This window comes from Electrophorus electricus, chromosome 23, assembly GCF_041902795.1.
Source record: "Electrophorus electricus isolate QZ-2024a chromosome 23, ASM4190279v1, whole genome shotgun sequence".
Taxonomy (NCBI): domain Eukaryota; kingdom Metazoa; phylum Chordata; class Actinopteri; order Gymnotiformes; family Gymnotidae; genus Electrophorus; species Electrophorus electricus.
This window is the reverse complement of record NC_137519.1, coordinates 3286119-3312486: the sequence shown is the minus strand read 5'-3', so window position 1 is coordinate 3312486 and position 26368 is coordinate 3286119. Positions and strand designations below refer to the sequence as shown.

Genomic DNA, 26368 nt, shown 5'->3' with positions numbered 1-26368 from the left:
TCAGACAGAATCAGCTATAACAGCTCAGCTCAAAGTGGGAGCGTCAGAAGGCAGCAGAGTCTCCAGGGGACGTGGAGACATCAGCATTGTGGACTAACCGAAGCTTGTTTAGACTCTTACCACAACATCCAGCTTATGCATGTGTGAACGCATGAGACACCACTGTTACGAGGCCGTTAAGCATTCACCCTGTGGTACGTAGCAGCTTGATCGCCTGCTAAAGTGCGCATAATTACGGACAGTAAATCGACAGCGGGGAAGTTACCGTGGTGAGAGGAGCGTGATTCTCTTGCCACGGACGTTAGGTCCCCCAAAACATAATGGCCGTGGTAGCAGGAACACGGTCCTCTGAGATTCTGGGTGGGGAGGAACGATGGAGGAGTCTGTAAAACTGTAAAACAGACTGGACAAAACAGGACCGGGGAACACTGAAAATATTCATCAGTGCAACACTGCCATCTGGTGGTGAAAGACATAATTAATTTTTTTTTACTATTTTTGCCCAAATAAAAGTTGAGTCCTGCAGTTTTACACCTAGGCTGTTCAGTCTAAGAGGTGCTTTTCTCGGCACACTTTCTCTTCAAACTTTTTTTGCATTATGCAGTGGTTTAGAAACTTCTAAAACTGTTGTAGTTTATTTATTTGTCTGTTCATTATTTTCTGTGAATTCACACTTTTCACTGATATAGCAGGTATTTAAACGTTCTATGAGAAATGAGATGCCATTAAATGAGAGCAGAGAGCAAAAAATAAGGTGGCATGTTTTCCTAGGAAAAACCTTTCTGCTTCTACCCTCAGCAGCCAGTAGAAGTCAACTGTTTATTATAACGACCTTCGACCCCAGCACCAGTCAGCACCCTCCGACCTCAGGGTTTGTGTGTCTGTGTGTGTATGTGTGTTATAAATACACAAGCCTCTCCCTCCTGGGTGTGTGTAACAGGTGGTGGTTGGCTCCACCTGTCCCGTCTGCGTGGGACCCACTTGGTGGCAGCCAATCCAAGGCAGGCTCCCTCGAGCCGGCAGCAGAGCGCGGAGGCGGCGTGGGAGGCACGCCGCCGAGTCCCCCCCCCCGGTCACTGGATCGGCCACAGCTGTGCCGCCTGCTATTTTCATTCGCTGTATCGCAGCATGGGCAGCCAAGAGCTTCAGCTGGCAGCCCCGGCCCTGGCCAGCTCTCTCTCCCTTCCCGGCAGCAAGCCTGCCATGAGCGGCAGCGAGCGGCTGCCACGCGGGCCAGCCTGCGACCCCGGCAATCCCCGGGACCACCGCGGCCCCTCGCCCTCTGACCCAGACGAGCTGGACAGCGGCAGCGAGAGCTCAAGCAAGTCGACGGGCGGCGGCAGCCCCAGGCGGTTGGCCGGCGGGACAAGACAGATCCGGCTCCCCCGCCGGCCGGCCGGCGTGAGCAAGCAGCGTCAGGCGGCCAACGCGCGCGAGCGGGACCGCACGCACAGCGTGAACACGGCATTCAGTGCCCTGCGCACGCTCATCCCCACGGAGCCCGCCGACCGCAAGCTCTCCAAGATCGAGACGCTGCGCCTGGCGTCCAGCTACATCTCGCACCTGGCCAACGTGCTGCTGCTCGGGGAGACATGCAGCGACGGGCAGCCGTGCTTGCAGTACCGCACAGTCCTGCAGGGCGGCGCCGCGCGCACCCACGCCTCCCTCAGACCCATCTGCACCTTCTGCCTCGGAAACCAGAGGAAAATGGTGAGTGTCCATTTGGCGAGATCAGTAGGGCCAGCTCTGCAAATATTAACTGCAAGCATTAACAAACTACTGCCATCATTGTTTATAGTTTAATATTTTATCTACTTTAATCAATTCTGCAGTTCATTTACTTAAACATTTACTTGCACATCGTTACAATATCATAGTAGCCTATGGAGGTAACCACTGGCAACCAGGTTACTCGATGTCACAGGTGGTCTGAGAAGCGTCTTCTAGTCTTTTCCACCTACGCGCCTGTACATGCTGCATAAAACGGCCCTCACAATGTTGCATGTGGCTGTTTAACTTTCCTTACCTTAGTACTGCACCTTGAGTTCAAACAGTTCTCATTAACTTAGCAAGTAAACTATGCTGCAGCGTTTAAGCGATTAACTTAAATATAAACTTCTAGCACTCCAAATTTCATGAAATGTTTAATATTTTAAAGTATAGCAGTTATTAATGGGTATGTAACAATTAAATGTTTTTAATATGAACTGCAACCCCTCCCTGGTTCATTAAATAAATGATTCATATTTTAAAGTATAGCATTTATTAACAGATACAACAAGTACATGTTTTTATTTATTTGCAAACTATTTGATTTGCTAAGTTGCTGATCAAGGTTCAGCAGACGTTAGGACAGGTAAGACAGGAATGTGGTTTAACAGTAACTTAGCTGCATCACCCCACTCCACACTGTATGTTGCAAACACTGCATGTGATGTGAGCTTGGCTGACATGAACCCTCTGAGGTTACATCCTTCACGACCGTGTTAGAGGGGTGCAACACCGCGGCCGTGATGTCGGAAAAGCCTGGCGCTCCCTTTGACCCTCCTCTGCTAAAGGTCAAGAAGACAAAAGGCAAATCATGCATCTTCTCCAGATTAGGTGCTAAACCCCTGCTCTGCGTGCCCGGTTCGGTTTCCCCGTGAGCTTATGCTGTTCGAGGTGCAAGAGATGAGTGGTGTAACGGTGGGCAGCACCTGCAGCGCGGGATATGCTCTACATATCCACCAGACTCGGGAGCAACAAGAGCTAGGAGCGGGAGATGCAGACCGTAAGCGTGGGAGGGTGCTCGTGGTTGGGTCTTGAGAGTATACGGTTACTCTCTAAAGTGTCGGCAGGTCACGCCACGTGACAGCGTCTGCAAGACTCAGCCTGGCGGGCAGCGGCTGGGTGGGGGAAAAACATCGCGACGGGATGTCCTCGTCCCTGGAGCTGGCGTCCCCCGCACGCCCGGCCCGTGTCGTGTTACTCGTGCCGCGCGCATTAGCAACGCTTATTCACCGGCTGACGGAGTACAGCCAGGTGCGGCAGAGCGGAGCGGTCACGCGCTCAAGGGGGAGGGAAACCAAAACAGACCGATGCGCTCCAAGCATCGGAGAAAGAGGAGGTGTGATGTGCGTCCCCTGGCAGTTTCACCTACGGGAAACGCGGTGCAACGTCGTCCGCTTGGCGACGCCGGTGGCGATTTCGCCGCGCGTCTCGTCTTTCGACGGCGCGGCCGTGGTGTAGACATCCTCCACGCTTACATAAGGTGCTCTCACTGTTTACAACATACATCTGCACTGCCCACGCATAGCACCATGAGATCAGGCAGCGTAACGTGGCATTTATTCCAGCGATGTGGAAATGGCAAAAGATGTCAATCCGTCTCCCTTTTCCAGTCAACAGCTGGACTAAGCCTACATACCGTAATGAGACCTCAAAGCTGTTTGTACACCAAAACACCTGTCACCTGTAAGCCTACATACAGGCCGCGTGTTTAGCACCTGTTCGTACTTGTGAAGTTACTTTAATGCGCAGTTGAGAATAAATAAATCTATTTATTCTATTCTAAACATGCCGTGTGACGAAATGGCAGTAACATGGATATACAGTGCTGTTTTGAACTGCTCAAGCTGACTCGACTGTGTGTGTGCACGTCTGTGTAATCCGCAGATGCGAACCGGGGACAAACCTGCTGTGTAACACTGCAAGCACGAGCGGCGGACGGGACGCGCGACCCCTCAACGTTTACATGTAAAGACTCTTCACCTTGTACGGGCAAAAAGCTGTGCATTTTTTTCCCCCTGAATCTCCAAAGACCTGAGAAAAAAAAAAAGAGAGAGAGAGAGATAAAGAGAGAGAGATATCAGAACACCGAAATGCACTTTCCCCCTCCGTTTACACACGTGCTACGTGCACGCCCGTGCTCTTGTTTTGATGACTGCAACCGGAGCCCGCGCGTGAAGATGCACCTGGCGCAAAGTTATTTCAGTGTCGGATATAGTAAGCCTCGACGGACCTCGCCTTAAAAAACAGCCTCGTGTCTGTCCCTCGCGCCTCACATGACGGTAATCCGACCCGCGCGGTCTGCAGCGGTCGCTGTCAATACGCAGCGCGTGCTCATCCTCGCTCGCTGGCCCCCCCTGCGTGTTTCGCGAGCGCTCGGCGGTGGGGTTGGAAAGAGTGCGCGCGCTGTCGGGGCGTCCGCGTGAAAAGCAGAATTAATGCCGACGGTCACGGGCACGCGAAGACACCCGGAGAAGCACCCGCAGGCTCCGGGCGCGTGATATACTATATATACATCAATAAGCCATAAAGGAGGACACACGGGGACATTAGACAACACAAAATTAAACCTTAATCTGTCCAGCTAACAGATCTGATCAATCTGATCATATATATTCACCAATAAGCCTATTTTATTCGCCGAACTCGGCCCCTCCTTGCATAGTGTACAGAAGGCATGAAATTCATCTTTATTGTTATTCGGGGGGGAAAATGATGTGCTGACCACTGGGAAACGAGTCGGGATTTTTTGTTGTTGATTTTTTTTTTTTTTTGTATTGTCACACCGTTGCAAACATTCTAAGTTGCATTTGGCGCCTTCTGCAGTTGTGCGGTAGGTGAGGTGCGAGGCCATCTTTTAAATCAGTGCAGTACATGGTCTTTCCTTCGGCACGTTAAAGTAATATCGATCAGTGCAAAGCAACTACTGTCCATCGATCAGCACAAGCGTTGGTTGTGTCCAACGTCTCACGCGTTTTAGGCACATGCACCAAAACTTTAGGGGCCGGTTTCTTGCGCGTGATGGTACCTAGGTCACATTAAACGTCCACTGGAAATACTGAAAAGGTCAGATCATCAGCTGCGCTGGGGGTAACCCTGAACTTGAAGTGGTTTGCTCCAAATAAGATCGTTTTAGTAGAATGCCGCCTAAATTATAACACACTAAATGATAACACTGTTGGACGACAGCTCCTCACCGCAGAAATGATTACGCATATAGTGAACGCGACACGCAGCCACAGTCGTTAGGTTGGATTTTGAGCTTGAATTGAGTTGTTGTGGGTGCATATTATTTTAAAAAGAAAATGTTTACTTTTATTTGCATGTCTTGCACAAATGTCTATTAGCTTTGAAACACTGAATATAAAGTCGTCTGGTCTGCAAAGGCCTGTAGGCGAGCAGGCACACTGTCGGACAAGGCCTGAGGCACGTACATACGTACCAGTGCTCTTTACATGAGGAGGCAGAACACCTGACCTCTGCTGACCGCTTACGTGCTGTAGTTACACAAACGGATCCCATTCACAAATTTACTTGTTAAACGAAAACCAGTTACAAATACCACGCATTTTTTACCTTCTGAAAGATAGAAACTGCGCAGTCACTCAGTCTGTTGCCCTGATTGTAGAAATTGCATGTTGTTGTTTTTTCCTCTTTTCATGGATTACGGCCTACCTCTATATTACTTCCATGGAATATAAAACCGTCAACATACTTGAATTGCTTACTAAAATTGTCCTTTGCACATGGCAAACAATGTCAACGCTGCTATTAATCATGTTTTTTGTACAATAATGTCTGTACTCTTCCTGTATTAAATTATTCTCCAAAACATCGCCCTCTTTGAGAACGTGTGAACCCGCAGACGAGCGTCATAAGTGTGGGAGAGGCTGGTTTACAGCACCCCCTAGGGGCCATGCTGCATACAAAAGTAAAGTAAACCTCTCTTCCAGCTAAAACCCCCAGGACACTTGTGTTGGCCCTCATGTTGAACGCTTTTAAGACATGCATTTCCAGGTTTACGTGTAAAATAGGAAAGCAGACGTTGGCAACAGCTCCTAGTTACCAACAGAATAACGCAAGTTTCACAAGTCAAGAAAATAGACAAGCAACACTCAAATACTTCTAACTTTTATTTTTTAAAAAAAGTCAATTAGGTAACCGGATTAAAGAAATCTGTGAATTAAAGATGGCGATGCATCAGAGGAGAGGTGGGGGCGGGGGTCACTTTAGAGGGCACGGTGCGCCTCAAGAGGGCAGAGGCTTAAACCTTTGGCAACAGGACTTTACAACTGAGAGGCAACTTTTACAGTAAAGGGGACAGTCAGAAACGTAACCCAGTATCTTAAACCCCCTGTTCCGACTCAAGTACAGCTGAGGAACAGAGAGGGGCTCGGAAGTCATGCATCACTCTTCATGGACATACACCAACACGATCGCTAACGTCTGTGTGCCACACGCAAACTCTGAGAACGCCTCGACACATCCAATCGACTCTCCACTAACTGGGGGTGAAACCTTTTAAAATGGCTGGCTAAGGGGTAAAGAACATTGTGGCATTGTAACGCTGAGGGGGGAAAAATGGAAAAATGAAAAAAATAAAAATAAAAGGGGGGGTGTCTTTGCATTAAATTAATGGAGCAATACTGGCTAATTTTCATGGAATGTTACATTTGTCAAAGAAACCAGGGGGCATAATTTAAGATGTCCAAACAAGACAACACTTGACAGCTGTGAGAATGATTACAAAAGGGTCAACGATTCACAACTTGTGCTGTTTTTAAAGTGTAAACCTTAAGATTAGGTAGAAAAAAAAAGTTAAAATTAACCTTTGTTACAAAGCCCTTAAATGACATCTAAATGTTATGGTTGAGAAAAAAACAAACCAAAAAAAAAAAAAAACCAGGAGGTAGGATTAAAAAAAACCAAAAAACCCAAAACAAAAAACCAAAAGCACTTCTGTAACAAAACATTCTGCAGCTCCTACATTAGCAGATACCAGGTTGTTCCAAAATGAAGCTTTAGTCTCCCTCCTCTTCCTCAGATTCAGACTCTACAACAGACAAAATTCCAGTAAGTCACGAGTGGTGGAAACATTTCTGGACAAATGACTGGTCAGCAAAGTGCAGATTAGTCTTTACTTATTAGGAATATCTAATAGCCAATGCCCAAATGCAGGCAAAGCTTGCTGCATCTTCATGTTTAAGGACGACAAACACACATGCTCAGAGATGGGCGTTCTTACACCAGATCCCGTCTGTCCACAAATGAGCAGCGTGCACTCAACTAGGGTTCAGAACTATGGTTTTTGGCAGGCAGTGGATTTATAAACTCCGTACTGGTTCCCATGAGCGGGGGGGAGGGTGTCACTGTGGTTACCTTCCTCTGCGTTCTTCAGCCACTCCACAAACTTCTTCATCTGCTCCAGGAAGACGCTCTTGCCTTTGGCCAGGTGGCCTTCAGTGTACCACTTTAGAATGGCCTCCTCACTCAGTACATCAGCTGGCAGACCACAGGCATGAGGAATACACAACAAACCCACCCCAACAAGTCAATCACAGCAGGACTCATTTCAGCCAGTCACTGTACGTCTCTTGCATTATAGCCACATGGTGGTAGGACTATTCATACAAACACCGGCAACCCTGACTGCTTCAGAATGCTGCAACAGTTGAACAGCCTACAGTTCAGTTGATCTTTAAACCATTCTACATAAAAGGCTCCATCGGCCTCCTGCAGAAACGCACCTTTGTAGAGCAGCACCACGATCTTCTGGAAGGCCTTCATGAAGTGGATGTTGTCATAGCAGTACTCCTGGATCTTGAGAAGCAGCGTGAGCTCGGACAGGCCCTGGGAGGTGAACGCCTTCAGCAAGGGGCTGTATTGCTGCAACACCACAGCGAGAGGCAGAACAGGAGGTTAATGGATACACACACGCACGCACAGCACATACTCATTTGATTAAACCAACCCCATCACACCATAACCACGGTTTAAAGCAAGGAAAGTTGATGCTAGAAATGTGTGTGTGTGGGGGGGGGGGGGGAATCAATATGAAGATTAACTGACTATGAACACGTTTAACAAAAGTCAAATCCTATAGAACAATTCATTACTGTAACCTTAGTAAAAATCCCCAATGAAGTGAAACTTTTCCTTATTTTCCTTAGTGGCATTTTTCCTTATTGTTCAATACTCATTTAAAAGAAAATAGTCCAACGCAAAATACAGGCTTCTCTTAATCAAGCTCTGGTTAGTCAGCAGCATGCTGTATTTCCTGCGCACAACAAAAGATCAACGTTTCAAAAACAACCACCAACATGGCTTTAGACGAGCTTTTCTTGCTCCAGATGCACCCAGCATGGCCAACAAACGAGGAAAGCTTCTCGATTACGTTCACTGCCCAATGTGATGAGCTTTTTGCTGCATCACCAAGGATATGCTTTATATCTTGGTGGACTCAGATTAGCAGGCAGATTTGATGAACGGGTAGAATTAAAGCCGACCGTTGGCAACGCTCCAGCGCCTCATTCAAGTTTCACTGGTGGGACTGTACCAGTCAGGCACCAACCACTCCAAAACCCACCCACAGGGCCGTCCTTATGTATTATCCCAGTACGGCCAGTGATGCCACGAGGACATCTACATCTGCCTCTGAAACCTTAACCCACCTCATCTTACGCTCACTTCACAATCGGACAAGCGTTACCTTACCATCTCGAGTTTCACACAGACAGCATCATGGTCACCTTTCTGTACACCTTCACTCCCATGTACATCCTTTTAAACTAGGCTACAGCTCGTTCTTAGCCCCTTTGTCTAACTAAACCTTGGCCAGTCAATACCCAGTGCCAGCCTTACAGGAACATGGCCGACAATGGCACGGTACAGAAAGCTGAACTCTGGATGATGGATCTGTGCCGTAACCGAGCAGCAGCCGCGCCGTTACCCTGCTGTAGTTATGGGCTCACGGTACCTTCAAGTGTTTGATGGCTTGTTCAGTGACCAGCTCCTCTTTCTTGTTCCACTCCACGGAGCTCATGACACTGGTCCACACGATGCCGATCGCCGTCTGCTCAGAGATGTTGGTCTTCTTCATCTCCTCGCGCACATACCCGATTATCTGCAGCGGTGAAGAGGAAGACAAGCAGGTGACCGGGGAAGATCATAGCCAGCCACAGAAGGTGTCAACGTTGCAAAAAGATAAAGCCTCACTCAACTCTAGAAACTTAACAGGCCCTCAATTAGGTAACATGGAGGCATCAGACTCAGGACATGCATGATTAAGACAAATGAGCAAAGAAAAGTGCAAATGAAAGATCAAAAGTTAAGTCTGAATGTGTGCTCGGAAGGAAGACCCACATCTTTGAGGGTCTCTCCACGGGACATCTGCTCCTGAAGCTCTTTCTGCAGCTCCTTGCGGGCCCCGATGGACTGCTGGTTGCGGGCAAAGTCACTCAGCTCCTTCAACCCGGCATCTGTGAAGTATTTGGAGAAGTGCTCGCAACTCCGCTTGTTGGCAGGAAACAGCTCCTGTCGAGTCAAAGTCAGCACATTAGCGACCGGAACCGCACTTCTCCAAGTGCACCCTTGAACGGCACACCCCATCCTGCCTCCAGGGAATTGCCTGCTCAGACACACTCGGCGCAGCAAGTACAGAACACGTTGAACGTTGCGTGTGAGGGCACAGATCACTCAAGACCGAGATTAAAACCTTAAACTACCGGTATCAACAAGAGTCCCATGGTAAGACAAAAGGACAGTATTAACTGAAGATCCTAAAAAGACATACAAGCTCAGTCAGCATTATGCAAATGAGTTCATACTAAAATGAGCCACTGGCATCTTTGTGTCAGTAACACAAATGCTTTCAGATGAAGCACTAAGATTTGCGCATAGGCTGGCGTGCTGGCCGGCCAGGTTGTTCTGCAGAAGCCCTGTGTGCCAGTGCCACAGCAGGTGATCAGATACCCTACCATCAGCCTGTTGTCCATGCCAACCTTCCGCAGACTGGCGGCAACCGAGTTGATGTCCTTCTCATTGATCCAGGATTTAAACAGTTTGACAGCGAAGGCGGCAGAGACACCTGGGAAATGAACGGGACTCCAGTTAGCAGGTGCCACGTCCGGGATCAGAAGACCCCCCCCCAAAGGTGGCTGCCCGACCCCACCCACTGGCCCCTGCCATTTACCTTCTTTGACCAGGTTCTCGTTGAAGAGGCTGCTCAGGATGGATGCCGAGATGTTCCCGTTGGCCAGCAGGATGCCCGTCAGCATGGCCAGCTTGTTGCGCTCCGACTCCGTGAACCCTTTTAAAAACAGCAGCAGCTGCAGGACAGGAAAATGGAGGGCATTAGGACCCCCTGCTCCAGACACCAGGGCCTTAAATTCCAGTACTGTGGAGATGGGGTTCACCACTCTGCTACTGGAGTTCAACCACCCTGCCTAAACTTAACCCAACAGCACCAGCCCAGATGAACAAGGTCTTGGAATATTACAATAACTGAATCAGGATGTTAAATCAGGATGTTAAATTAATCTGCACAGGTAAGACTACCAGGAAGGTGTGAGGTGTGTATGTGGGGGGCCTTATTCTATCCAACAGGAGCAAGAATGGTGTTTCTGCTTTCACAGTTGAAGGCCTAGTTTTTCCTAGGTCAAGAAACCGAAGATCACTCACCTTCTTGATCTCCTCCTCAAACCCTTTCTCCAGGTACTTGTACCGCCTGATCAGCTTGTTAAAAACCTACAGACAGGCAAGTTCAGGCACATTCGGGGGAAATGTAGGCACTTGGATACAGCTCCATTTCAGTCTGTCACAGACACGCATTCAAAAACTGTTTACAAGCACCTAGCCAAAGCAAGCTAAATTACAAACTGTGACATTTGGCCTTGGTGAAATTTGGGATTAACTGTTTTGCCTGCAGGCACTTGTTTTTTTGAGAAGGTCCTTCATTAAGCAGGCCAGGGGGAGGGGTGGGGGATTACCTGAGCATAAGCTTGCATTGTCTCCAGGTCTTCCTTGGCCGTAAAGAGACAGAACTCAGTACGGCTCATGTCATCGGATAGGGTCCCACCCGGGGCTGTGGCACGGGAGACAAAAAGAAAAAACACTTCATCACGGTGCCAAAGCGACATACTGATGGTTGCTCAGATTCAGGAAAACCACAATTTTGCAAAACGGTAAAAGTGAAAAAGCCATGCAACCAATTCTGCTTTGCTTCGGCTTCCAACAGCTAATCTGTGCCAAACAAATAGAGAGCTATACATGTGCTCAAGATTTAAAAGGCAACATGCTAGTTGGTCTAGTTTAGCGAGAATAGCTCTTGTATAACATGCAATGTATTTATTAGACTCAGGGGTAAAACATGGACGCTTCGACACCTGAGCCTTCATCAGCGTGCTTAAGCATATGCATTTTATCCCCGAGTCTAATAAATATTTCATATTATACAAGTACTCTCCCACTATGCTATTTAATCCTTTTCTGTGCATTCAGTGCATCAGAAGTATTTATTATAAGTGTAGCCTGTTCATTGTTCTTGACATCAGCCAAATACCTGGAACAGGTGTTTAATGACAAATAACCTTACACTTCAGAAAAATAGAGCGAGCATTTATAAACTCACCATCATTCTTATAAATCACATGATGAGTACATAGTCTTATATTTGATCGCAACATGTTGATGCTACATTTGTGAACTACAATTTTGTTGCTCTTAAAACCGATGCGTCCTTAAAGAACGTATTAATGCGCTACATTACCAGGACAACACGCTACACGTCGACAGCTAAAAGTGGTTTCTTACCCAGCATCCCACCAGCCACCAGGATGTCGAACAGAGTCTCTGCATACCGGCGATAGTCGAGCTTGGCACCAGAGGCATCGAGGAACTTTGCAACCGCTTCCAAGTCAGTGCCAGTTTGGTTCAAGCCTTGCACAATACTTTCTTGAAACTGAGAAGGGTCAAATCTCTCCTTTTCATCTGATGGGGGTGGGGGGCGGCGCAAGAAGGGGGGGGGGGGAAACTAGTTTAACAACGTACTGGCAGCATTACACAAAGGCATATTAAAGAGTCACACAAACCCGGCCTTGGTGGGCTCACCTCTTTTCCGAGTTTTAAAACGCTGGCCGGTTAGCGTTGGCTTTTGCTGCTTTTGATTATTCATAAAAGACACCTGTTTGCGACACAAGTACACAACCTGATTAACGCATTGTTAATGACAACACTGTTATTGCTGCGAGCGTCAGTAAGGTTAATATACGGACAACTGAACAACGGCTGAATATATTTAAATATAGAGATCACCAATATTTAGCTAAGGGGGAAAGTGGCATCCAGATGACACTACACGTTATACCTACTTCACACGCATTATATGCTCATGCCTAAGGACTTTGCCATCCAAATCATGTGCCAACATACTTCCGGAAATGAGTCGGTAGCTTCTAATAGCTCCGTTGCTAACTAACGACGGCTCACTCGCACTGCAGCGTTACAATTTCACATTAGTCCCGATCATTTTCCATCTCAAGCAAACTTATATAATGTTATTATTAACCACCGTCACAGGATTACCTTGTTCACTCGACTACAACGCTGCCAAAACTAAAAACGCCACCGAAGGCCTAACGAAGTACCGGCGCCGCCCGTCCGCGCGCACGCGGTGATAAAGCTAACGGACCACTGTCGCGAGGCCTAACCGCCCGCTCGCGCACACGACCGCCGCCTCTGTAAACATTCATAAATCAGGTTTCAACGACGACGACGGTCATTAACGGGAATCGGCCAGCGCGGTTTCCGCTGAGGGGAGGCACATCTAGACGGCTTTCCAGAAAAATAACCGTTACTGGCATCTGGCTCGAGAACTGACTAGCCAACAAGCTAACAGCTACCCGAGCTACCAAAAGACTAATTATATACCGAACGACAGTTCAACGAGGCATAACAGCATTATTCAACACGATCGCGTTGCGTTAGTTTTATCATTATTATTTTTTTTAAAGCATGCGACTCACCGAAATTAATTCAGATAAAAAACGGCTTTTGAACCAACGAACAAAGCAACACAATGGCTGTCCCGAACCCAACACAAAAACCCTCCCAGCAGGCGAGACGCACGGCGCAGGCGCGCTGCGCGTAAAACAGCGTGGACCTGTACATCGCTAAGACTTCGGGGGGGGGTCGCAGATTTATTCAGAGTTGGGTTTTGTGCGTAATTACAAGCGGTGAATGAATCCGTGAACGTGCCCGCGAAATAAAATTTAGATTACGTCTAATTCAGAATAAATATGACCTCGTCTTATATTGTTTGTGCTGTGTAAATTAAACGGTCCCCCCTTGTCCCTCCACGTTGACTGCGCCGGTGTGATTTGCAGGGCGTCCTAATGCAGCCATGAATGTGACTGTGGACATAAGGCTCTGCGTTCAGGCAGTGGTCCCTTACTCTACCTAAGCCTCTCAGTTTTACCTGCAGTTTGTGTGTGGACTGAAACTTTAGCGCGTTGTTTCGGTTCTTTTGAATATTATGAAATACTAGTGAAGCTCCGTCGTTGGCCGGAGGTGTCCAAGTTCACCTGTTGCACTGCTATAGATGAACTTTACAGGAAATACTGGGCAGAAGCGTTTCTTGTGTTCCCTGCACATAAAGTAGAAGCACGACATAATTTATGAAGGGATTAAACAACCTACGTTAAAATAAGTTAATGATTTATTCGTGGTTAAATAAAGGAGCTCCATTATCTGTATAGGCTCATACCATGCGAAGAGTCATTGTGATTATGTTTTGGGTAATGCTGGTTTAGCCTCTATACCTTCAGACTAAGTGTACCTTTTAAAAACGTTTAATGCAGTCTTCCATTTAACACCAAATATTTCTGCCTGTGTCATCTAAATGTCCATAGTCCTTTTAATTCCTCAATAATATGAAATAATTTTTGCCTTCAATGTTTTATGATCAACAAACATGATGATAAATGAACAGTTATCCCCAGAAACTATTTAACAGCAACCCTGAACAGGAGTTCAAAGAACAGAACATCAAGCTGGTAAGGTAACCTCGCACCAAACAAATACTTAGTCCATCCACAGCAGAGGTCAGCGGAGGTCAGGAAAACTATTTAAGGTTACCCTCCAGAAGGCTGCTGGTACTGGCAACATAACTGGTGCTTGGGGAATGCTGACATCCTGACAGACATCTCCAATATTTCTCTAAAGCCAGAGAACTGCTCACGAGAGCTTTAGAACAACCACCATCCCTGAGGCACTGGAGCAGTCAGACCAATGAGCATGTGCTTCGATCACCTTGCAATGAAACACATAGCGCTTCCTCCCTACACTGGACCCAATCAGTTCACCTATTGCTCCAGAAGCTCCACAGTGGACCTTTATTGACTCACCTGGATAAAAAAAAAAAAAAAACACTTATGTAAAAGCACTGTTCACAGATTTAACTATGGATTAGACACAATCATTCCGCAGGAGCTTGCAATGACGCTAAGTCTGCTGGATCTAAGCACATTCCTCTGAAGCTGGATCCTGCACCTTCTACCTGGGAGAACTCTACATGGGAGCCTGTTAGGATCTGCAACATCACCTCCAGAACCACCATACTGAACCCACAGGTTCCCTAGGGCTGTGTGCTCAGTCCGTTGCTATTCACATTGCTAAATCGTGCCCGTGCAGCAATGTACAGCTCAAATCACATCGTCAGTGTTGCTGATGACATGGTGGATGATCTCATTTGGGCCCAGGATCTACAGATGGGCCCAGGGAAAACACTCTCAATGTTGTTAAAACTAAATATATAATTATTGACTTCAGGGGTCCCTGTGGCGAGCAATCTCCACATCGTCATTGGCATAACTACAAAGAGTGAAAAGAGAATGAAAAGCTCCAAGTTCCTTGATTTGCATATCACAGAAGGTTTCACCTGGATTCTCACCTAGATCCTCTACACCAGTTTATGCAAACAAGTCCAGCAGCGCATTCACTTACTAGCAAACAGTTCTTTGCATCCTCACCAGCAGTCTTGGACAACAAGTCCCTATAATGGAGGGTGAGAACAGCCAATAAGAACATTAGGGTTCCCTTGTGGTCTGTTACACCCTTAGAGACAATGCTTAGTATGCTACTATAAACACTTCTATGAATTAATAAAGATAAAACATAAGTTGTGGTATTTGACTACAGAGATGAGCCTCTTAAAATGCAGGCCCATCTTGAATCTAGCTGTCTACTCTAGGGATCTAAAAATTAAATCCTAAGCGGTTCTAATACACTCAGATCTCGCCTTTAGCAGCAACACCAAGACAATGAAAAAATGTTTTAACCACCCTAAGAATATAGCTAGAATCAAAGGCTTAATGTTACCTGACTCCTGGCAGGATTGACTACTGACAAAGACCAGACAACAGCTACATCTTATTGTGTGAGTTTTAACAAAGGCAAAGAGTAGACAGCACATATTCCAGTTATACAATCTCTATAATCTGGCTTCCACTTAGTTATAGGATTGCCTTTAAAGCACCGCTGCTGGTCCATAAATAACGTATAAGAATATCTTTCTGATATGCTAAAACAGCAGAGTTCCCTGGATACAGGCCAGCTTATAGAGCATAGAATTTAAACCCAACCTGGTGAAGCAGTGGCACCAGCTCCAGTCTAACTTAGGTTTAGTCTTTTAATGCTCTTTTTCTCTTTTAATTGATTTTATTGTTAAAATATTTATTATTTTCCTGTAAGGAGCGGCTTGCGATGCCAGTGTGTTGCCACCAGAGGACGGCTACAAGCTGTGGGTTACTTAGTACACATCAGCATGGTTTCACACAGACGGCATCCCCCCTATATAACTGCTTCACAATGGGCCACTCTGTCGAAGTTTTGGTGTGTAGCGCATGTGTTAATATTGCTGATAACGTGTTTTCAATGCGAATGTTCTCTGCTAAATCTCTTGCTGACTTGCTCTCCTGTTCCATGAGGCATAGTCTTCCCTTGTGTCTGTCTCTAGTTGTTTCTTCTGGGTAGTATCCTCCCATCACGTTCAGCTGCATATCAGGAAGAGAGTTCTTCGCCTGTTGTGCGCTGTGCCCCTGTATCTGTTTTACAGGTGTGGATCCCAGTCTAATCTCCTAACTGGTCCAGCCTAGCAGGCTTTGTTTCCTTTTGTTTTCTGTTAGCTCCCCTTATGTCCCCTCACCTTCTTTTTAAGTTATGTACCGTGTGCTCTACTGCCACTTCACCCCCCTTTTTTGTTATTTGGCTTGACCCGCCTCAGTTGTGCACATCCTGTTTCAGTTGCATTTTACCTCTTTTCTCAATTGCCCTTCCTTGGTCCACCTCATCTGAATTTGGATCCATCTAGGAGGCCCTTCCTTCCTTGTTCAAAGTTCAAAGTTTATTTGTCACGTACATAGTCATGGTATAACTAGCAGTGAAATGCATTTTATAACTGCTCTGGCCGAGCCGAGGGGAGATGCAGGGAAATGGATGCAGATTGATGGATACATAAATATGTTATGATGGATGAAGAGGGAATGTATAATATGCGTATATACAATGTACAATTTCCAGATTTTTTACAATTTACAGTTTTTACAGTTTTTTATGATGTTATCGTGGACATACACAGAGTACTCCCCACAGTTCATCAGTTGCCCTGATTCAGGGACCAAATGGCCTGCGGGAAGAAGCTCCTCTTCAGTCTCTCTGTGTTGGTCTTTAGGGAGTGAAAGCGCTTCCCTGACCTCAACAGAGAATAGAGCCTATTGTTGGGATGGGAGGGGTTCTTCACAATGCTCCTAGCATTGGACTGGCACCTCTTGTGAAATTTGGTCCGCAGGTCAGGAAGTTCCGTGCGAGTGATGCGCTCTCCTGAACGCACCACCCTCTGGAGTGCTCGTCTGTCCTTCTTTGAGCTGTTCCCAAACCAGACTGTGATGTTTGCTGTGAGGATGCTCTCGATAGTGCAGGTGTAGAAGTTCCGCAGCACCTTGGTGGGCAGTCTGAAGTCTCTTAGGCATCTGAGATGGTAAAGACGCTGACGAGACTTCTTTGCCAGGGAGTTGGTGTGGCAGGACCAGGACAGGTCCTGTGAGATGTGAACTCCAAGGTACCTGAAACTGTCTACTCTCTCCACTGTGGTTCCGTTGATCTTAACAGGTTGGTAGTGCCGCTCCTGATTCTTGCTGCAGTCCACGATCAGCTCCTTTGTCTTGCTGACATTCAGGAGGAGATTATTCTCCTGGCACCAGTTCTCCAGGTGTTTAATCTCATCCAGATAGACACTCTCATCGTTGTCCGAGATCAGGCCCATGACGACGGTATCATCAGCAAACTTGACAATGATGGTGGAGCTGGAAGTGGCCACGCAGTCATAGGTGTACAGTGAGTAGAGCAGGGGGCTTAGGACACAACCCTGGGGAGCTCCAGTGCTGGGGGTGAGGGTGAATGAGACGCAATTGCCCACCCGTACTGATTGTGGTCTGTCTGTTAGGAAGTTGGAGATCCAGTCACACAGGGATGTATGCAGTCCTAGATCCTCCAACTTAGTAGTGAGTAGGGAGGGGATGATAGTGTTAAATGCTGAACTGTAGTCGACAAACAGTGTGGTGTGAAGCAGATGTGCAATTGCATCATCAGTGGAGCGGTTGTGGTGGTATGCAAACTGCAGTGGGTCCATGGAGGCTGGCAGTGAAGATGTGATGAAGTCTCTGACTAACTGCCCACCAAGGTGCTGCGGAACTTCTACACCTGCACTATCGAGAGCATCCTCACAGCAAACATCACAGTCTGGTTTGGGAACAGCTCAAAGAAGGACAGACGAGCACTCCAGAGGGTGGTGCGTTCAGGAGAGCGCATCACTCGCACGGAACTTCCTGACCTGCGGACCAAATTTCACAAGAGGTGCCAGTCCAATGCTAGGAGCATTGTGAAGAACCCCACCCATCCCAACAATAGACTCTTCTCTCTGTTGAGGTCAGGGAACCGCTTTCGCTCCCTGAAGACCAAGACGGAGAGACTGAAGAGGAGCTTCTTCACACAGGCCATTCGGGCCCTGAATCAGGGAAACTGATAAACTGTGGGGACCACCACCACCATGGAACATAACTGTAATATGTTCAATTACCACCATGTAACATAACTGTAAATATGTCAATTGCAAGATGGGACTGTACATTCTGTACATTGTGTACATACATATTTAAATATCCATATATACATTGTACATTGTGTATATAAACATAATATACATATATTGTACATACATTGTTAATATATTTTTGTACATATATAGAATATATATTCCTCTATGCACTCCTGTTTTCTTTTTCCTCAGTTTGGACAGAGTACTCAACCATTTCACTGCGAGTTATACTGTGTATGACTATGTATGTGACAAATAAACCAAACTTGAAACTTGAAACTTGAAACGTAATTTAAAATAAATTGTAAAGAATGTTCCAGTTTAACAATACACTGTCTTTGATAAATAGTCCCTCACCTGAGAAACCATAAGGCATCGATGTCTCCAGAGAACTTATCAATTTCAGCTGGGTATAGTTACCCTCTGTGCATAGAAGCCTGTCCAGCCTACTTCCTCTTTGTGATGAATTGCTGGTGATTAGCAAGCATACTGAGCATTATCTCTGGACTGTTTTCTCAGTGTAGTCGACCCTGCATTTTTTTGGATTTCGCAATGTTGTTTTTTTCCGCCTGTGTTACATTGAATGTTTTCTGCCTACCTGGATATGAATTTCCCCAGTTCCAGTTTACTCTTTGGAACCTCCCTTGTGTGTTAGGTCACTCTGTACTGGTTGTGACCACTGCCAGCCTGCTGTTTATGTCTTGGATTTGCCTGTACATCAATAAACTTATCGAGAGATTTTTCTCCATCAGCATCTGTGTATTTCTCTCAGGTTATATATTTTATTAATACATTTCACTCACTCAGTTTTGGCCTGAGCCTAGAAAATAACTTAACATGACAGATAAGACATTTGCTTTAATTAATTTTATTATATGACATTAAAGTCACATAACACATCACATACTTTTATTGCTCCATTTTTATTTATGTGCTATGAGAATATTATAGCACATTTATGACAAGCTACAGAGGAAGAACTATCAGATAAAAATATCATGTCATCGGATGTAAAGTTTAGCACTCGTACAGAATCTTGATCCTCTTAACGTCGATGGTGGACAGTTCAACTCTCTGTCCAATCGCCACCAATGCATCAGGAATAGGAGTTATGGTGTCCTTTCCGTTGATGGAGAAAGCCGTGTTTCCATAGTGCATCACAGAGCTGTAGTCGTATGGTGTGTTCAGATTGTTGGTGTTCTCCTTGTTGAAATTGGACTGCATTGCTGGGTCAATGTTTTGCCAGTTGATCCTGACATAGTTGTCACGGTCGCTCCTGGTATGCTCGTGGTAGAAACCGAGTGCATGGTTCAGCTCGTGCTCGACGATTCCATGGTACACACAGCCGTTCCTGTTGAGAGAGAGCACCTGAGCACCACCTGTTTTGCCCACAGCTGAGTAACACCTGAGAGACAGAGAGAAGATTGTTCTGGTCACATAAGTCAAGCAGCTAACAATGTGTATCAAACATGAATAATGGAAGTAAAATTATTTTAAATTTTTCAAAATAATTCCCTGCTCTCACCCATCTAGGCTTTTGATGCTGATGTAGTCAGGTTCAACTGTTCTGGGAACAAAGCGAATGCAGGTTTTCTTGCGGAATGATGCCATGGCATTCTTAATTACATCCTTGTCGTAAGAAGCTGTAAAATAATTAAAGAGAACATTAATAAAGAATATCAACATAAAGGTAAAACCTGAATCAGGGGGATTTACTTACAGAAATCAGTGCTCACAACATAAGGCACCTGCACTAAACCATTGGAGGACTTCTTCCAAAAGCATTTGTTGCTGGGGCAGACCAGAGAATTCCTGGTTTCTGGCAAAAGTATGTCTCCCTCCACCAACAGTTCACTGGACCCTTTATATAATCATGGGGAAAAAGGGATTTGTTTGGCAACAACCAAAGAGTTGGAAATGCAATTTGTTAAAAAATGTTGCACCATTGTCAACATTGCCTTGGTCCAAACATACAAACACCTTCAGAGGAAGGGTTTTAAAATACAAAGATAAGAATCAGCAACTTATCTGACCGTTGTTGATGGTGATAATGCGTGATGTGATGTCCACATGCTGAGGTTCTGTGGTAGGGAGAGCCTGAGAGAGACCCAGCAGCAGGGCTAGAATGGAGAAAGAGGCTCTGGGCTCCATGTTGCTTCAGTGTGTGGAGATGATCTGGATGTGCCTTCACTGTAGCTCAGTGTCTGAATGCTTTTGTTCCTGGACTTTTATACACTTGGACACATACACTAACAGAAACCCATATACAAACAAACACAGGTGTGACTGTTATGGACTTATGTTAGGCATGAATGTCTTCTGTCTAATGTATGTCACCAAAGGGAGGACACTTGGAACATCCCCATTAGTCAAATATCTCAGGAATTGGAGTGCTAGGCTGAGTTTGTTTGGCTAATCTGCACTAATGGATGAATTGTAGATTTAGTCTTTTACCTTATACTGACCTCTGTTTGTTAGCATTTCAGTTTGATCAATACATTTTCAGATCTGTTGGAAATGTTATTTGAAGAATCATCATGTCATAGTATCTGTTGACAAATGTTGGGGTTCTAAGAAAGATCTATTACAACCAAAATTTTGTTTGTTTGCTGTTTGTTTTTCATGTGTTTGGATTTTTTTAAATCATAAGTTCAAGTATACATATAAAGTTTTAATGTGACTCAGAAAGCATAATCTTTTTCTGCAGACTTCCTGTGATATTTTCTTATAATGATTGTTGATATGTGATGATTAAATATCTGAAAGTATTCCTTTCCCAGTCTTGTCCAAGAATTCCACATACATCAAAGTCAAATTCAAAATCAAATTTATTTATGTAGAGCTTTTAAAAACAACCATTGTCACAAAGCACCTTTACAGATGTCTGAGTCCAAGCCCCCAGTTAGCAAGCCAGAAGCAACAATGCCAATTAAAACCTCCTTAAGGGCGACGGATTGACACATTGGGAGTAAGCAAGACTCAAAGGGTGCCAATCCTCTTCTGTTCAACACCAGACACCACACTGGAAACAATACAAACAGTAAAGTACAAAATATGTGATGACAATAAATCAGCAAGGGAAGTCTATTCCAGGTTCCTAGAGATCCTAGTCTTCGTTTGAGTGTAGGTGTGATTGAATCCCATCTGGCAAAGCAACATGGCAAGATTGTTCAGTGCTTTGTAGGTCATTAGAAGTATTTTATATTCAATAAGAAATTTTACTAAGAGCCAATGCAATGTAGCTAAAATTAGGAGTAATATGATCAAACGTTCTAGTTCTAGTAAGAATTATGGCTGCCGCATTTTGAATTAACTGGAGCTTGTTTATGCACTTAGTGGTACAACCAGATATTAATCTGTGAGGGAAAATGCTTAATGCTTGCTTAAAGGAGGAAGTAAGGACTATGTGACCTTTGCCCTCTCTTGACCAGTCTGCAAGACAGGCAAATAGAGAAGTGATGGAGTATGACAGTTATCGCTTAACTGTTGCTGGGCAGGGGTGCAGCAGCAGAGAGTAACAACTAGCTTTTAGCAGGAAAGAATGTTCAAGGATGGTTGAGAGTCCTGGAACCTGGAGTCACAAGATTAGCACATGAGAGAACAGCAGGGAATGGTGGGGGTATATGAACTCATGTGAGAGAGAAGTTTGAGGCTTCTCTCCCTCGATGCATAAGGGACAGAACCAATAAAGCTTGCACATCTGGCTCGAGTCCTATTGATTTCTCCTCCACAAACCCATTACAAGAGTCTAATGTGGAAGACTGGATCTTAGAAATAAAGGGAAGGTTAGAGATTTACTTGGAGTTTCACAGCTGACACAGGTCAAGGTTAACTCTCTTGATGACTCGTATGATGACTGCTAATAATGAATGATTTAGGTATGAAGCCAATGTTCAGTTAGGAGTTTATTATAATTATTAGAGGTTTGATGACTTCTGTTAGATATTCTTTAAGAAACTGTTTGGACAATGAATCTAATAAACAGCTGGAAGATTTTGAGCAATAGATCAAAGATGTTAGTTCAGGTGCTTGGATGCAGTAAAGAATTCTAATGCATTTATTGACATGACTGTTTTGGTTTCTATGTAACTGCCTGATGCTACATTATTACTCTGAATGTTATCTCTAATTGTTACATCTAATCTCTAATGTGCTTAAATGTGGTAAATGTGATGAAGTCATGTGACTACATGATGTAATCTGAGTTTTGGTGTCAGTTTTATTCCTAGTTAATTGTGCAATTGTACCAAATTAAAAGGGTTATATTTATTTCCTATAATGGTAGAGAGATAAGCTGTTCGAATGGTAACAAATACCTCTCTATAGTTAAGAAAGCCCTTGTTCCATGCAAACTGGAAGCCTACAAATTTATTGTGGTGCCATTTGCATTCTCTCTATTGAGTGTTCTGTTTTAAATTGCAAATGTTATCATTATAGCAGAGTATAATTTTTTTTACTCTAATGTTTCATTGTTACATGGAGCAACATCATTAAGTGTGCAGTCAAACGCTTATTCTAAGCATTCAGTCATTTGATCAAGTTCTGTAGGGATTGTGGGTTTCCTAGTCAGAAATGATGAATCTGGAGATCTGCAATAAAGCTGCACTAGCTGACATCATTCTGTGTCTAATGTGGTAATGAGGTGAGGTGACTGGATTGTAATTGATATGTAGTTTAAATGAAATAAGGGAATGGTCTGACATGGCATCAGACTGGGGTAAAATGACTATGTTCTCCATGTCTGTGCCATATGTCAGTCCTAAATCAAGTGTATGTCCACTGGAGCGTGTGGGTTCTCTCTTTCTAGTATAGAAATAAAGGCCAATCTCAAAGGATCTTGGGCACTCTAAAAGTGAATTTTGAAATCACCATTAATAATGGCTCTTTCTAATAATGGAATTTGATTATCGTGGAAATCAGCAAACTCACTGGTAAATTCTGAATTTGGTCCTGGTGGCCTATAAATTCCAATTAGTGTGATTGTTGAGGGTTGCAGTACTATGAGCTTCAGCAAGATATATCTTGCTTTACTTGAATTGATTTTAATAATTCAGATGTGCCTGTGCAGTCCGGAGTATTATGTCACACTTTTATGGTAGTTGCTCTATCTGTGCTGTCCCCCAGAGCTCAATTTAGGGGCCAGCACTCTTTAGACTTTATAAGCTTTCATAAGTCACAATCTTCAGTAAATATAAAATCTTATACCACCAGTATGCAAATGACACAAAATTGTATGTCCCTAGCCATGGACCCTCTGGGATCCATTGACTTGAATTTTAATTGATTAAAAGATATCAACTTCTGGATGGGTCATAATGTCCTGCAACTCATTGAGAACAAAATGGAATATATTATGATCGGGAATAGTCATGAGCGCACTGATGCTGTAATATATCTAGAGTTCCTGTCAGTTAAGGCCCAACACTATATCAAAAACCTAGGTGTCTGTCACAATTAGTCCCTCCCAGCTTCCATGTTCCATGTTTTCCCTGTCTTGTGTATTTTAGCTCCATGCCATAGTTTGATTTTCTCCGCCCCTTGTTTGATTTTCCACACCTGTCCCTTGTTTCTAGTCTTGTTAAGTTCATGTATTTAAATCCTGTGTTGCTCGCTGTGTCTTGACTGTTCATTGTTTATGTGTTTTCATTTGTTTATGTATCCCCATGCTCTGCATGTTGGTATTATGACCCTGAACTACCACAACGACTCTGATTTTGGATTTACCCATAATAAATCTCGCTCTTCTCCGCACATGCATTCGCGTCCTCACAGCTCACCGTTACAGTCACAACTGACTATGACCTAAACTTTAAATGTCAAGTTAGGAATATCTGCAGAACAGTGTCTGTCATCTTCTGTCATCTTCGTAACATAGCCAAGGTTAGGAATATCTTCACAGCAACAGATAATGCAAAACTACTGCATTCAATTGTATCTTTACATCTGGGCCACTATAATGCTCTGCTAGCAGGTTTTGCTAAGAATACGATTTCAGGCCTGCAGAAGGTTCAAAATGCAGCAGCCAGAGTACTAACATGCACAAAGATGAGAGGTCATATTATACCCATCCATAAAGAGTCGCCTTGGCTACCTGTGTTATCTAGATGTGACTTTAAAATTCTACTGCTTACTTACAAGTTTACATGGTCTTGCTCCTTTATATCTCAGCAGTAAGCTCACAAGGCAAGCATGCTCAAAGGTCCACAGATCAACTCACAAAACAAGATTATGTTGCCCACCAAGAGTTTTGAGGCTGCCTTTTGCTGACATGGTGCCAAACTCTGGAATTCTCCCCGACACATCCCGAGGGATCTTGAAGACTTAAGCACTTTCAAGAATAAAGTTAAGACTTTTCAAGGCTTTAATTGAGTTGCACTTCTTCCCCTCAAGGATGAGAGGTAACGGATATCTTCTCAGGGATGAGAGGTAACTGATATCTTCTCAAGACAATCAAAGATTGTGCTTTCTGAATCAAATTATAACTTTACATGTCTACTTGAACTGATGAAAAAAAAAATCAAACACATCAAAACAAACAGCATTCAAACGAACATTTGGTGGCAATAGATCTTTCTTAGAACCACAACATGAATAGCCTGATTGTTCATCAGAAACTATGACATGATGATTCGTCAAATATAATTTCCAATGTATTTTGAAAATGTATTGATCAAACTGAAATGCTAACAAAGGGCCCCTGCTATTTTATATATGGTATCTCTAAGTGGAATTATTCACAAGCAATTGATATACAATTATATGTCTCAGCCAAATCAGAGGACAAATATCAGCTTAATGTTATTGAGGAATGTGTAAAGGACATCAGACACTGGATGTTGAGACATTTCTCTCCCTCAACTGATTGAAAACAGAAGTGCTCCTACTAGGCTCACAGGCAGTCAGGATTATGCTCCATCATTACATTAAAAACCTTGATGGTCTCCTAATCACACCATCCTTAACGGTTAAAGATCTTGCTTTAATTATGGAGCCCAGTCTCTCCTATGAAGCTCCTATAAATAATATTTGTAGGACAGCCCTTTTGCAAGTCAGGAGCATTTCAATGTATAGGACCGTGCTATTTTTATACGATACAGAAAAGCTAGTCCATGCATTTATCACTTCCACATTAGACTCCTGTAATGTATTACTATCTGGTTGTACCACTAAGTACTAGAACTAGAAAGTTTGATCAAATTATTCCTAAGATACATTGCATTGGTTCTCAGTAAAATGTATTGACTATAAAATACTTCTAATGACCTACAAAGCACTGAACAATCTTGCCACACAGTACTTAAGTGAACTCCTGATGATCCACCACATCTGCTGAGATTGAAAGGTCTTTAATAGTAGCATGAATAAGACAATCTACCACAGGGGACATAGCCTTTTCTGATGAAACTCCTATACTATGGACTCAAATTTCTATGAATGTTCAAGTCTCAGAGACTCAGTGTCAATATGTGAAGGTAGGCCGAAAACCTATTTGTATAGTCAGGCATTTTCTTAAATACCACTCATCCTAGGTAAAGGTATAGATCTGGGGGTTCAGGAGCACTGAGAGATATGAGAAACTGGAATGATATGATGCTGTCACTTCACTTTTTTCTTGTCATCCAGGTTTGTTGGCTGAGAGTGGTGGAGTGCTGATGTTCCAGGCAGCCTCATGCCTGTGGTTCCTTCTGGCTCTTTCCTTTTATCTGTGCTGTCATAGGTAGAACAGCCAGAGTCCATCCTTTCACGTTATAGATGCCTAATTTGCACACTTTTAGCATTTGGACATGCCTAATAATCTATACTCTCTTTCTGCCAAGGTACCTCTACTCCTGGCATCATGCTGTTGCCTAAAACCATCTCAGTTGCTATGGGTCCTCCCACCACCCCTGATGACCCTCTCCTATGGCCCACCTCCCCTCTACGCCATTCACCCACTTCCTGTGTCCCTGGGCACCCTGAACATGTTGTTGTGCCAAATGGGATTCAATCACACCTACACTCAAACCAAGACTAGGATTTCTAGGAACCTGGAATAGACTTCCCTTGCTTATTGATTTTGAATTTGACTTTGATTTATGTGGAATTCTTGGACAAGACTGGGGAAGAAATACTTTCAGATATTTAATCATCACATATCAACAATCATTAGAAGAAAATATCACAGAAAGTCTGCAGAAAAAGATTATGCTTTCTGAGTCATATTAAAACTTTATATGTATACTTGAACTGATGATTAAAAAAAATCCAAACACATGAAAAACAAACAGCAAACAAACAAAATTTTGGTTGTAATAGATCTTTCTTAGAACCCCAACATTTGTCAATAGATACTATGACATGATGATTCTTCAAATAACATTTCCAACAGATCTGAAAATGTATTGATCAAACTGAAATGCTAACAAACAGAGGTCAGTATAAGGTAAAAGACTAAATCTACAATTCATCCATTAG

The 26368-nt window shown here is 44.2% G+C and overlaps 3 protein-coding genes across 4 annotated transcripts; 1 reads left to right on the top strand and 2 right to left on the bottom strand.

Moving 5' to 3' along the window:
• Positions 1–937: 937 nt before the first annotated feature.
• LOC145653164 (transcription factor 15) lies at positions 938–26025 on the top strand. Of its 2 annotated transcripts, XR_014119482.1 has the most exons (3): positions 938–1710; positions 25538–25631; positions 25732–26025. XR_014119482.1 is itself a non-coding variant. In XM_081705908.1 (2 exons), the coding sequence occupies exons 1-2, from the start codon at positions 1129–1131 to the stop codon at positions 3682–3684; spliced, it is 612 nt and encodes a 203-aa protein (XP_081562034.1). In that variant the 5' UTR covers positions 938–1128; the 3' UTR covers positions 3685–5599. The 2 variants fall into 2 exon arrangements, 1 of the variants encoding a protein (XP_081562034.1); XM_081705908.1 differs by lacking the exons at positions 25538–25631; positions 25732–26025 and adding an exon at positions 3655–5599.
• bzw1a (basic leucine zipper and W2 domains 1a) lies at positions 5888–12886 on the bottom strand. The gene is made up of 12 exons (XM_026996292.3): positions 12789–12886; positions 11875–11947; positions 11578–11754; positions 10755–10849; positions 10447–10512; positions 9959–10094; positions 9744–9853; positions 9130–9300; positions 8744–8890; positions 7515–7653; positions 7147–7269; positions 5888–6820 (listed from the first exon to the last, which is right to left on the bottom strand). The coding sequence occupies exons 2-12, from the start codon at positions 11936–11938 to the stop codon at positions 6789–6791; spliced, it is 1260 nt and encodes a 419-aa protein (XP_026852093.1). The 5' UTR covers positions 11939–11947; positions 12789–12886; the 3' UTR covers positions 5888–6788.
• On the bottom strand, positions 18265–20065 carry LOC118240446 (hatching enzyme 1.2-like). Its single transcript, XM_035520894.2, has 4 exons — positions 19948–20065; positions 19635–19775; positions 19440–19557; positions 18265–19319 (listed from the first exon to the last, which is right to left on the bottom strand). The coding sequence occupies exons 1-4, from the start codon at positions 20063–20065 to the stop codon at positions 18932–18934; spliced, it is 765 nt and encodes a 254-aa protein (XP_035376787.1). The 3' UTR covers positions 18265–18931.
• Positions 26026–26368: the final 343 nt, after the last annotated feature.

Excerpts from the sequence above, each read along its gene's own strand:
- LOC145653164 (XM_081705908.1), top strand. The coding sequence starts at position 1,129 with ATGGGCAGCCAAGAGCTTCAGCTGGCAGCCCCGGCCCTGGCCAGCTCT. Across the intron at positions 1,711-3,654 it reads TCGGAAACCAGAGGAAAATG|ATGCGAACCGGGGACAAACC; the intron begins GTGAGTGTCCAT and ends TGTAATCCGCAG.
- bzw1a (XM_026996292.3), bottom strand. The coding sequence starts at position 11,938 with ATGAATAATCAAAAGCAGCAAAAGCCAACGCTAACCGGCCAGCGTTTT. Across the intron at positions 11,755-11,874 it reads TTTTAAAACTCGGAAAAGAG|ATGAAAAGGAGAGATTTGAC; the intron begins GTGAGCCCACCA and ends CACCCCCATCAG. Across the intron at positions 6,821-7,146 it reads GCTGAAGAACGCAGAGGAAG|AGTCTGAATCTGAGGAAGAG; the intron begins GTAACCACAGTG and ends TGTCTGTTGTAG.
- LOC118240446 (XM_035520894.2), bottom strand. The coding sequence starts at position 20,065 with ATGGAGCCCAGAGCCTCTTTCTCCATTCTAGCCCTGCTGCTGGGTCTC. Across the intron at positions 19,558-19,634 it reads TGTTGTGAGCACTGATTTCT|CTTCTTACGACAAGGATGTA; the intron begins GTAAGTAAATCC and ends ATTATTTTACAG. Across the intron at positions 19,320-19,439 it reads AGCATCAAAAGCCTAGATGG|GTGTTACTCAGCTGTGGGCA; the intron begins GTGAGAGCAGGG and ends TCTGTCTCTCAG.